At 46.1% G+C, this 12,860-nt stretch overlaps 1 protein-coding gene across 4 annotated transcripts in view; it reads left to right on the top strand.

The window, feature by feature from the left end:
- epc1b (enhancer of polycomb 1b) overlaps positions 1 to 10,898 on the top strand; it is a 29,045-nt gene extending 18,147 nt beyond the window's left edge. For all 4 annotated transcript variants that reach the window (XM_076981427.1, XM_076981424.1, XM_076981425.1 and 1 more), the window contains 9 exons: positions 2,363 to 2,507; positions 2,785 to 2,937; positions 3,039 to 3,128; positions 3,432 to 3,580; positions 5,344 to 5,648; positions 5,857 to 5,963; positions 6,184 to 6,325; positions 6,588 to 6,900; positions 9,329 to 10,898. In XM_076981427.1, the coding sequence (XP_076837542.1) occupies positions 2,363 to 2,507; positions 2,785 to 2,937; positions 3,039 to 3,128; positions 3,432 to 3,580; positions 5,344 to 5,648; positions 5,857 to 5,963; positions 6,184 to 6,325; positions 6,588 to 6,900; positions 9,329 to 9,398 (1,474 nt within the window). In that variant the 3' untranslated portion in view covers positions 9,399 to 10,898. The remainder of the gene's footprint in view (positions 1 to 2,362; positions 2,508 to 2,784; positions 2,938 to 3,038; positions 3,129 to 3,431; positions 3,581 to 5,343; positions 5,649 to 5,856; positions 5,964 to 6,183; positions 6,326 to 6,587; positions 6,901 to 9,328) is intronic.
- Positions 10,899 to 12,860: the final 1,962 nt, after the last annotated feature.

Below are 12,860 nucleotides of genomic sequence, written 5' to 3'. Positions count from 1 at the left end.
TGGAGAAGAGGTACACACACACACTGCTGCACCTCACACTGGAGATAGTGGAGAAGAGGTACACACACACACACTGCTGCACCTCACACTGGAGATAGTGGAGAAGAGGTACACACACACACTGCTGCACCTCACACTGGAGATAGTGGAGAAGAGGTACACACACACACTGCTGCACCTCACACTGGAGATAGTGGAGAAGAGGTACACACACTGCTGCACCTCACACTGGAGATAGTGAAGAAGAGGTACACACACACACTGCTGCACCTCACACTGGAGATAGTGGAGAAGAGGTACACACACACACTGCTGCACCTCACACTGGAGATAGTGGAGAAGAGGTACACACACACACACACACACACACACACACACTGCTGCAACTCACACTAGAGATAGTGGAGAAGAGGTACACACACACACACACTGCTGCACCTCACACTAGAGATAGTGGAGAAGAGGTACACACACACACACTGCTGCACCTCACACTAGAGATAGTGGAGAAGAGGCACACACACACACACACACACACACTGCTGCACCTCACACTGGAGATAGTGGAGAAGAGACACACACACACACACACACTTCTGCACCTCACACTGGAGATAGTGGAGAAGAGGTGCACACACACACTGCTGCACCTCACACTGGAGATAGTGGAGAAGAGGTACACACACACACATACTGCTGCACCTCACACTGGAGATAGTGGAGAAGAGGTACACACACACACACACACACACACACACTGCTGCACCTCACACTGGAGATAGTGGAGAAGAGACACACACACACACACACTGCTGCACCTCACACTGGAGATAGTGGAGAAGAGGTACACACACACACACATACTGCTGCGCCTCACACTGGAGATAGTGGAGAAGAGGTACACACACACACACACACTGCTGCACCTCACACTGGAGATAGTGGAGAAGAGGTACACACACACACTGCTGCACCTCACACTGGAGATAGTGGAGAAGAGGTACACACACACACACACACACACACACACACACACTGCTGCAACTCACACTAGAGATAGTGGAGAAGAGGTACACACACACACACACTGCTGCACCTCACACTAGAGATAGTGGAGAAGAGGTACACACACACACACTGCTGCACCTCACACTAGAGATAGTGGAGAAGAGGCACACACACACACACACACACACACTGCTGCACCTCACACTGGAGATAGTGGAGAAGAGACACACACACACACACACACTTCTGCACCTCACACTGGAGATAGTGGAGAAGAGGTGCACACACACACTGCTGCACCTCACACTGGAGATAGTGGAGAAGAGGTACACACACACACATACTGCTGCACCTCACACTGGAGATAGTGGAGAAGAGGTACACACACACACACACACACACACACACACTGCTGCACCTCACACTGGAGATAGTGGAGAAGAGACACACACACACACACACTGCTGCACCTCACACTGGAGATAGTGGAGAAGAGGTACACACACACACACATACTGCTGCGCCTCACACTGGAGATAGTGGAGAAGAGGTACACACACACACACACACACACACACACTGCTGCACCTCACACTGGAGATAGTGGAGAAGAGACACACACACACACACTGCTGCACCTCACACTGGAGATAGTGGAGAAGAGGTACACACACACACACTGCTGCACCTCACACTGGAGATAGTGGAGAAGAGGTACACACACACACACTGCTGCACCTCACACTGGAGATAGTGGAGAAGAGGTACACACACACACACACACACACTGCTGCACCTCACACTGGAGATAGTGGAGAAGAGGTACACACACACACTGCTGCACCTCACACTGGAGATAGTGGAGAAGAGGTACACACACACACACACACACACACACACACACACACACACACACACACACAAACTGCTGCACCTCACACTGGAGATAGTGAAGAAGAGGTACACACACACACACACTGCTGCACCTCACACTGGAGATAGTGGAGAAGAGGTACACACACACACACACACACACACACTGCTGCAACTCACACTAGAGATAGTGGAGAAGAGGTACACACACACACACACACACACACACACACTGCTGCACCTCACACTAGAGATAGTGGAGAAGAGGTACACACACACTGCTGCACCTCACACTAGAGATAGTGGAGAAGAGGCACACACACACACACACACACACACACTGCTGCACCTCACACTGGAGATAATGGAGAGGAGGTACACACACACACACACACACACACACACACACACACACACACTGCAATTGAACGCAGTTGGAGTGCATACAGCAAATGGATTTCCAGCACGCTGTGTGTGGCAGGAACGGCATGTCTGATTTTGGAGGAGAGGTGATGGCCCAGGTTCTGGCCCAGAGAGCCCTGGAGAAACCAGTGATTCCTCTGGTCCCCCTGATCAACAGCAACCAGTACAGACACGCAGAACACGATCGTGACTTCAAGAACAAGGTACACACACTCTCACACACACACACAACCAGTACAGACACGCAGAACACGATCGCGACTTCAAGAACAAGGTACACACACTCTCACACACACACAACCAGTACAGACATGCGAAATATGACCACGACTGCAAGAAGGACTAGGTACACAACCATGACCTGCAGGACGCTGGTGTTGGACTCTCCTGCATAGCTGCTAAACACACATAGCCACGCTAATCACTTCATGTGTTTGATTAGCCTGTTAAGACTGTATTTTAACAGAGGTTATTGTGCAGGTTGATAAGCCTGAAGTGCGTCAGAAGAGGAAGTATGAGAAGAGGGTGAAGCCCCCACCTGTAAGTTCTCACCACGTAGGACCTGCAGCCTTCAACACTAAAGACCTCAACCAGTACGACTTCCCCAGCTCTGACGACGAGCCCTACTCTCAGGTAGGTTCTCTCTCTCTCTCTCTCTCTCTCTCTCTCTCTCTCTCTCTCTCTCTCTCTCTCCCCCCCCTCTCTCTCTCTGACTCAGTTTTGTTGTCTTTCAGCTGTTTTCTGCATCTTCTGAAGCCGAGGAGGAGAATGAGCCTGACGGCGTGTTTGTCTTCAGAAGGAGAACCGGCTGCCACTATCACGCTGTACGTGCTGTACACACACACCCACACACACACACACACACACACACACACACACACAGACCTGTCCTCACACACACTCACTCTAGCTCACACATCAGTCACACACGATTTCCCACACACCCTCTGGTTCAGAGAGATGCTGCCGCTGCGTGCGTGCGTGCGTGTGTGAAGTGTCCTTATTCTCAGACAGGTGTGTATGTGAGAGTGTGTGTGTGTGGTGGTTGTAACTCTAACCTTGTGGGCAGGTGTGTGTGTGGTGGATGTATCTGTGTATCAACCCTCATGGGCTCCCCCTGTGTGCAGGTGCGTGAAGGGCAAGTTGGCTCTTGGCTGTGGACGGACCCTTCAGAGGGAGGTTTGGGAGATGCTCGCTATCGATACTCTCTCACAACGCTTACATCGCCACGGCAATGTCTGGGGTTGGCACGGCGACGGGTTGGGCGAGGGGGAAGGTAAGATTTGAGCTCCACTTAATTTGAATAAACAGTAAGTCTGTGTTTACTCCTCAGTGATGTTTGTGGGTGTGTATGTGTGAGTTCTGTTTACTCTTCACTGATGTGTGTGTGGGTGAGTTCTGTGTTTACTTCTCAGTGGTGTGTGTGTCTGAGCTCTAGGGTTTACTCTTCAGCGATTGTGTGAGTGTGTCTTTGTTTGTGTAAGATTTGTGTTTACCATACACACTAGGGTTGCACGATATGGACTAGAATTGCGATGTGCGATAACATTGTTGGATATTCTGATATCGATGTGAAACACGATAAATTAAGATTAAAATAGAGAAATGTAATGTCTCTCTGAACAGCAGCACGTTTACTTGTTTTTACTGTGTAATGAATCCAGAATAATTCCAAATATTTTGCAGGTTTATTCAACAATAGATGAAATCTAAAATTAGATAACACGTGTACAAGTAATAATAGTGCAAACATTTTGTGCACTGCAAGGCTGTGTTCTCTCAACATTTAGTAAGAATAAATAATAATAAAACCAATTAATAAATACATAAGTAAATAATAGAAAATAAGGTTAAAAAATAAATGAAGTAAAATACAAACAAAAGCTCTCTTTTCTGGTAATAGCACAAATTTATTATAGCTAGAGCTCAGCATCACAGAAGCAACATAGCCAACATAAAAGCACAAAAACTTGCAGTTTTTTCTAAAAGTTAGGTATACTCTGTAAAATGGCGTTTGTCCATAGAACCTAAAAAAAAAACATTGTTTACAGTATATAACTCTACAGTCAGAAAATATTTAACGATTAAAGCCAAAAACATGCCAACATACTGCAAATAAGCTCAGTGATCCATTTTCATTTTTTCTAATTCTCCTGACTTCTACCTAGTCTTTTTATTTTACATTTAGTCGCGCATTGGACAATTTGTCATATCAACTTAATCTTCCACTTAATCTTCTTTAAGAAGATTTCATTACGTTTTAAATGGCATCATATCTTCAGCCAAGTAGTATGTGATTGCATCAGTTATTTCGTTGTGACACCATGAGCCCAGGTCATATGGAGTTACGCTTTCGAACATTTGATCGATGGATTTTTGTTTTACACCTGGAGCTGCATAGTGACAAGAGGATCTAACCGTGCTTTCAGACTTTTTTGCTGAACACTCCTCATACAGTTGTTTGTGGTTGTGTTTTAAGTGATGGTAAAGGTTTGTCGTGTTCCCCGTGACTGTAGCCACAACGGCTCGACATTTTTTGCACAAAACCTTGGATTGAGCATGGTCATCTCGACTAAAACCAAAGTATTCCCAGACTACAGACATGCCTCTTCTTTTTGGAACCAATTCATCCTCACGTACGTCTTGGCTTCTCAAAGGTGCTAATTTTTTTCCGGACTAAGAAATCGCGTGTCTGATGAGCGTGTTCACCTCGATCTGCCTCTTGCCTACTTACATCACGTGATCATAGTCTGCAGTGCGAAGAGCTCCCTCTATTGCTGGTCGTGGATAATGCACGCAAGTTATAGTATTTGAGGTTGCTGTTATTCAAGGTGTTATTGTATCTCTTTCATTGTGTTTATCATGAAACCTCATATCGCAATGATGATAAAAATACGATTAATCGTGCAGCCCTAATACACACTATAACAAGTAAGCTCGATACGAGTAAACGCGTTTCATGACCTCACTGATCCTTGTGTGTGTGTGTGCGTGTGTGTGTGTGTGTGCGTGTGTGTGCGTGTGTGTGTGTGTGTGTAGAGTTGTGCTGGACAGAGCCTGCTCTGAGTGGGATGAAGTCTGTAATGAAGGGGTCCTGGACTCCTCCGCATCCCCCTCATCCAGACCCCACCCCGTTTCCACGGATACTCCGACGGGCCTCCCCCAGATCCTGCGTAACATCACATCCTGTCGCTGGAGACACTTCAGACCACGACCAGCACCACACCTGCTCCCTGATGGCCCCCCGCCCTGGTTGAAACGGAGACTGAGCCCACGCTGTTTTATCCAACCGATCAGCATACTACGAAGTCAAGCCCACGTGACGCCCCCCCAGCCCACACCTGGTGAGTGTTGGATTACACAGGGTTAACAAACTCACCTGGTGAGTGTTGGATTACACAGGGTTAACAAACTTGCTTGGTAAGGGTTAAGAGATTGAATTAGAAAGCACTCAGCAGTATTGTTAACCCTGTGTAGTATTAGAAGTGTAAATGAGGCAAGGGGGAATCATCTGTTCTGTGTGTGCGTGTGTGTGTGTGTGTGTGTGTGTAGTGTTAACAGCTGAGCAGTATCATCAGCACCAGGAGGATTTGGCTGTGATGCAGAAACAGCAGCTGGAACAGGCACAGCAACAGCAACTATCCAACACACACACACAGGTACACACACAGGTACACACACACACACACAGGTACACATTTGGTGGTCTGTATGTATGTGAGTCTCCAGGAGCGAGCGAGCGAGCGTGCGCCTTGAGCGAGCGAGCGTGCGCCTTGAGCGAGCGAGCGTGCGCCTTGAGCGAGTGTCTTGAGCGAGCTTTTTATTAAACATGAACTGATATCTTGGGAAAATGTGCTAAAAACACATATTGGGTTTCAGAGTTCGTCGTCAAAGTTCTTAGACTCTACAAGTGCACAGTTTGCTGCCTCTGCACTGGTGACCTCAGACCAGCTGATGGCGCTGAAGAGCAAAGAGGAAGGAATTCTGGGAACCGGAGTCAACGGCGTTGTATCTGCCTCAGGTGAGACGTGGAGAAAACGCTAGTGTGTAGTGATCATACTGTAGGGAATAATGTAGCTGCTGTTGAATGTCTCTGTATAAGAGTCTTTAAGGGCTAACACTCTATCTCCTCTCTCTCTCTCTCTCTCTCTCTCTCTCTCTCTTCCCCCCCTTCTCTCTCTCTCTCTCTCTCTCTCTCTCTCTCTCTCTCTCTCTCTCTCTCTCTCTCTCTCTCTCTCTCTCTCTCTCTCTCTCTCTCTCTCTCTCTGTGTGTGTGTGTACAGGAGTCTTTAAGGGCTTGCACCATTTCAGCACAACCTCCTCTAGCCCCGCCCCCTCCTCCACCCCTACCTCCACCCCCAACAACGGAACCTCCTCAGCCAATCACCTTGTTGGTTCTGCCAGTCCCGCCCCAGCACAGGCGCTATTGGCTGGTCCTGTGAGGATTGGTGTGCCATCGCCAGGGGCAACGCTGAGTGTTCGGCACCTGCAGCGGCAGCTCGCTGTCCCGACCTCTGCCCTCAAACTCGTCGCCAATGCCAACCGACAGATTCCCAAGGTCACCACAGGGTCAACCACACTCGACATGGGGACCAGGTGTGTGTGTGTGTGTGTGTGTGTGGGAGAGAGAAATGATTGTGTGTGTGTGTATTAGGGATGTATATCTTCACCACTAAGCTAGATTCGATACACATCTCGATACACTGCCACCGATGCGATATAACTGCGATACGTGAAACCCCTTGTCGATATGATGCGATACAAATCACTCCTGTTCACGATATGATGCGATTCAAAAATGATTGGTAATGATATGACTTATTATATGAGGATTCGGTTTGATAAATGATCATTCGATACAGTTAGTTGAAGTTTGAGGATGTATTGGCCTAACCCATTAGTTTTCTTAACTCAATAGCACAATTCTAGTTTACTCTCTATTAACATAGTGAATATTATGATCTGCAACACTACTGTCTGCTAGACTTACGAGGAGGTAGCGGCCGCAGAGATGTCCACACCGTGCCGTCTTTTCATGTGTGTCGCCAGGTTCGTTGTGCTACTAACGTATTTGATAGCCCCACGGCATTGTTTGCAGATTGCGTGCGTCTTGTCAAGTTGACCACATCGCTTAAAAAATCCGAAATATTGCCATACGTTTGATTTGTGTTTTTGGTGCATTAAATCTGTTTGTCGTTGCTAATGCTCTCGTTTCCCTCCATCTTTGTTATGTACGTCTGCGTGTTTGCGTCAGTACCCGAGGACACGATGGTGCATTTATGTTGCCTCGGAAAAAAAAAAATCAATAAAAATAAAAAGTATGTTGCCTCAGAAAATGTTAGAATAAGGAATAGATACTGGAAAACAAAACACCCGATTTAATCATGGTATTTGCCGATGCAAAAAGGCTAGGCGATGCATCGTGAATTCGCTCGCAAATTAAACCCGATGCACGTTGAATCTACCGGTGCAGTCGAATCGCACCGATGTGAATCGGTGAATCTCCACATCCTTAATGTATGTGTGTGTGTGTGTGTGTGTGTATATATATGTATGTATGTATGTATGTATGTATGTATTAGTGCTGTCAATTCCAGGTGCCGCGATTAAAAGTCCTCACCAGGATTTTGCTCAGGCTTCCTGGATTGTGTTGATTCCACTAATTTTACCTGGATTGCTAATTAGAAAATCTAGCAAGCTTGAGCAAAATCCTGGTGAGGACTTTTAATCGCGGCACCTGAAATTGACAGCACTAGTATGTGTGTGTGTGTGTGTGTGTGTGTGTGTGGTTGATTGTGATCTAAATCAGGGTGGGTGTGTGTGTGTAGTACTGTGTGATCTAAATCAGGGTGGGTGTGTGTGTGTAGTACTGTGTGATCTAAATCTGTGTGTGTAGTACTGTGATCTAAATCAGTGTGTGTGTGTGTAGTACTGTGTGATCTAAATCAGTGTGTGTGTGTAGTACCGTGTGATCTAAATCAGGGTGTGTGTGTGTGTGTGTAGTACCGTGTGATCTAAATCAGGGTGTGTGTGTGTGTGTGTAGTACCGTGTGATCTAAATCAGGGTGTGTGTGTGTGTAGTACCGTGTGATCTAAATCTGTGTGCGTGTGTGTAGTACCGTGTGATCTAAATCTGTGTGTGTGTGTAGTACTGTGTGATCTAAATCAGGGTGCGTGTGTGTGTGTGGTACTGTGTGATCTAAATCAGGGTGTGTGTGTAGTACTGTGTGATCTAAATCAGGGTGTGTGTGTGTGGTACTGTGTCGGTAGCGAGAACCGTGACCATTAAACCTGGGCCCGCTAACCCCCCCCCCCCCCCCCCCCCCCCCCCAACATTTTTTTGTTTTTCCTCTCCTAATAAACTGCAATAAAGAAAAAACCGAGATGACAGTACGGCTTTAGAAGCACAATAAACAATAACATTTGTACTAGATAACTTGTTAAGCAAAATAAGTTTCCAAACAAAATAAGGTTCACAGCTCCGTGGTTCTCGGAAGCGGAATATGTAAATATGTAAATGAGGACGTCATAGGGATGAATCGAAACTAGATAGCGGCGGTAGGCTAACGACAGCTAGCGTCGCCACAGCGGGCGGAAATTATCATACAGTTAAGCCCGCCCACTAAGACGACAGATATGATTGGTCAATTTTACTGTCATTTGAAACTGGTATTGCGCTGAATTATAACTGCCAGGCCCTCTGTAAACGGGCATCACAGTCCTGATAGGGGGAGACACAGGCTCACTTAACCCCTCACCTTCCAACACAGATTGAATAGACACGGGTGAATAATTTATTTGCTTATATTTCTGTAATTGTTTAGATGTCGATTGTAAAACTAAGTAGGTAAAATTAAATTGGATAATTATATATAGTGTTTTAAGAATATTTTAGGCCCTCTGAGAGGGCGTAGAGGGCCCTGACGGTTCCCCACTGTACTGTGTGATCTAAATCAGGGTGTGTGTGTGTGTATAGTACTGTGTGATCTAAATCACGGTGTGTGTTGTCTGCTCTTTCTTTCAGGGAAAACCATGAACAAGAAAAGCCAACGTTGAACAGTATAACAGAAAATACAGTAGCCATGGTTACGTAGCCACGCCACCCAAACACTCGGAGCATCTACGCTAGATGCTGTGCATCATAGTGACGCTGTGTTTCCATGGCAACTGTTGGGACTTTACTGCAATGCTTTTTTTTGTTTGTTTTTTGTTACTGTCAAATATCAACGTGTAAATTATGAAATAAGACATTTATTCTGTGTACAGTACTACATATTTGTAATATGGCCCTTTGTATATAACATTACTGAATACAGAAACTGTTCAGAGTTGTGATGTTTTGCACTTGGGGAGGGGGGTAGAAAAAGACTAAATGCGCATTTGTTAGTATGTGAGTGTGAGAGATTCATTTGTTAGTATGTGAGTGTGAGAGATTCATTTGTTAGTATGCGAGTGTGAGAGATTCGTTTGTGTGGGTGTGAGATGTCATGCATGGCGTAAACCTGCTGTTTTATCTATTTATTGTGGGGTGTTTACAGGATTTTTGTTTATTTTTATACACTGTAACCTCTTGGTTTTCTGTGTGTGTCTGTGTAGGTGTGCCGGTGTCTGTGTGTGTGAACCTGTGTGTGCGCACGTGCCTGTGTGTAGGTGTATCTCTGTGTGTGTGTGTGTGTGTGTGTGTGTGCGCACATGTGCGTGGCTGTATGTGTAGGGGGGGTGTGTGTGTGTGAGCGTGCAGGTGTATCTGTGTGTGTGTGTGTGTATATGTGTGTGAGAGCGTGCAGGTGTATCTGTGTATGTGTGTGAGAGCGTGCAGGTGTATCTGTGTGTGTGTGTGTGTGTGTGGGGTTCTCTCATTTGTTCTCTTCTCCCTGGTTCTCTCTCATGTGCCTGCTGTCTTTATCTGACATTCTCAAAGCCCCCAGACATCATTGAAAACCTCATATAACTCCTCCTTCTCTTATTCAGCTCCTCCCCTTCATCTGGCTGCTCCTCCCTTCGAGCAATATTTTTTCCCCCTCCCCTTTAGGACACTTGTTGCTCTCCTAAATGTTACCCTTTGGTCACACAGGTTTTTGAAGTCATTTGGAGAGAAGGGAGTTATTGTGAATCACTCCTGCTGTGTCTTTGAAGATGTGTGTGTGGTTTGTGTGTCTTGAGGCTTCAGGGTGTTTTTTCTGGCCCCTGCAAGGATGGAGGGAGAGAACTGCAGTGACTCTTCTGTGTGCATCACGATCATTCCACTTTGTATGAAAAAATAAGAAAAGAAAGTGAACAGAGATGGACTTTTCTTTTCGCCTGTTTCCTGTAAGGATTGTCCAGAGGTCCCGGACGCCGCTGTGCTTCCTTTGGGAAGTGCGTGAGCTTCTCTTCTGTGAAGAGGATGGTACTTCACAAAGCTACAGTTGTTTTATATGTACCACAGTCTGTGTGCCCATTCCAATGGCATAGTCAGTCTTTCAGCCACACCCCCTCTGCTCCAGACTCACGTGATATTTAAGTCTTTGGGGGAGGAAAAAAATGACCATATGGAGATGAACAAAAACAAACCTTCAATAAAACCAGGGCATTAAGTGTTGGACCAGCACAAACAGCGCCCCCTCTCTGTCTCTTTACTGTGTGCACAGAGCATGATAAATAGTGCAGGACAGGAGAAGCACTTGAAGTATTCTCACACTCAGATGTGCGAGTACTCCCTCACACTCAGATGTGCGAGTACTCCCTCACACTCAGATGTGCGAGTACTCCCTCACTCACAGATGTGCGAGTACTCCCTCACTCACAGATGTGCGAGTACTCCCTCACACTCAGATTTGTGAGGCATGTATTGGAACAGCAACTGGATGTTAAAACATCTGAAAATAAAATTGAATGCATCATTTCACATAAATTTAGGGCCTGTGACAACATGGCAATGCATTTTTTAGGATATGTTCAGTGGTTTCTCTGACCCTGGAGGGTTACTTCTTTCCCTTGATCTAGGGGTAAATCCTGTTGCTGTTGGCATCACAGACAGTGCTGGTAATGGAGACTCTCCGATTGCTGCAGCTGGAATGGTACGTATTTCTGCCACCCCATCAGTATTCAGTGTGTCTCATGGCCCTCTGAACTTGTCTACTTTTCTGGGGGTACATGTTCTAGACCTAAGGTAAAAATATCTTCATAAGCAAGATAAAATGTAAAGCATTCTCTATCTTTGAATACAAAAGTGAGTTCATGCCACTTACATGCCCCACCATCGACGTGCAGAAGCTTATATAAATAAATTATATATTAAATTTTATGAATTATTATAAAATCATAACTGCCTCCATATCCCATTCTTGTCCATCCCCAACTTGAAGTGTCAGGAGCCACCTGTACTCCAGCCAAGTTCCAGAAAACGTGATCCACCTCCTTTTAAATTCTTGGACAATTCAAGGAAAGAGGTGAACCACCTGAACTCGTGGTTAGGGTTAGTTATGCACCACAGCAAAACAACCAAGTTTTGGGGTTGTCCCCTGTATTCGGTTTAACATAACAAAGCTTAGACCCCCATGTCTTAATGGAATCATCTCTAGACTGTTCATAAGGGTTCATAAACAGGATTAGAATTTTGTTCTACCCTCAGTGATCCAGTGCTGGCCAGGTGTCAGGAAAGAGTTCCAGTGTAATGATAATGCATGTAGTTAAATACAGAATAAAGAACATGTCTTAACACAATTGGTTAAGAATAATAACAGATGTGTATGATTGGTGTTCTGATCAGGAGAGGAGCAACAGTAGACTGGATGTGACTGACACGGAGTACTAACATTTATTTTTAATTGCTACTTATGGTAGAAGCCTGGGAATCTTCCTTTGTCTTATTCAAACAAGGCAAGGAGATTGTTTGCGGGGTCTCTGCAAACAATCTGTTTATGGTTATTTGTGCTTCTTGGCAAATGCCTAACTTGCAAACACTAGGTCAGTGGTTCCCAAAGTGGGGGGCGCGCCCCCTAGGTTGGGCGCGGAGCTTGGAAGTAAAGCCTGGTTTATACTTTCGCGAGTGACCGTAGCGCGTGACTCCGCCCACATCGCGCGACCCTGCACGAAGCGTTTACTTGCGCGAGCTTCACTGCAGTGTTCTCCGAAACGATAGGTGGCAGTGGAGAATAAAAATATTCTTATCTACTAAAGGGGGTCACGGCAGAAAAAGTTTGGGAACCACTCCACTAGGTAATGATACTGACTCCTGTAGTTTAGTAGTAGTCTGACTCAATGGTGTCTTGAATTCTGGCCTATCTGTACTATTTCCTAGGATGTATTCTGTGATCAGAAGCAAAGCAGTTTGTAAGTCGCTCTGGATAAGAGCGTCTGCTAAATGCCGTAAATGTAAATGTCTCGGGCCTAGAGGGGGGGCTCTGTCAGGGCTGGCCCCAGGGCGGGTCCTCCAGTCGCCACCAGGAGGAGCCCAAGAGCCAGACCTCAGGCTAATCAGCGGTGATGGCCTGCACCTGTTGTCCTGGGTTTATAAGGATGGCCAACCTTCAGCCCTTTTCTCTGTTGTCTCTACAAGGTGTCTCGCCACCCGG

This window comes from Brachyhypopomus gauderio, chromosome 19 (genome assembly GCF_052324685.1).
Source record: "Brachyhypopomus gauderio isolate BG-103 chromosome 19, BGAUD_0.2, whole genome shotgun sequence".
NCBI classification, from domain to species: domain Eukaryota; kingdom Metazoa; phylum Chordata; class Actinopteri; order Gymnotiformes; family Hypopomidae; genus Brachyhypopomus; species Brachyhypopomus gauderio.
The sequence above is the reverse complement of the archived record's forward strand: the minus strand, read 5'-3'. Positions and strand labels throughout refer to the sequence as shown.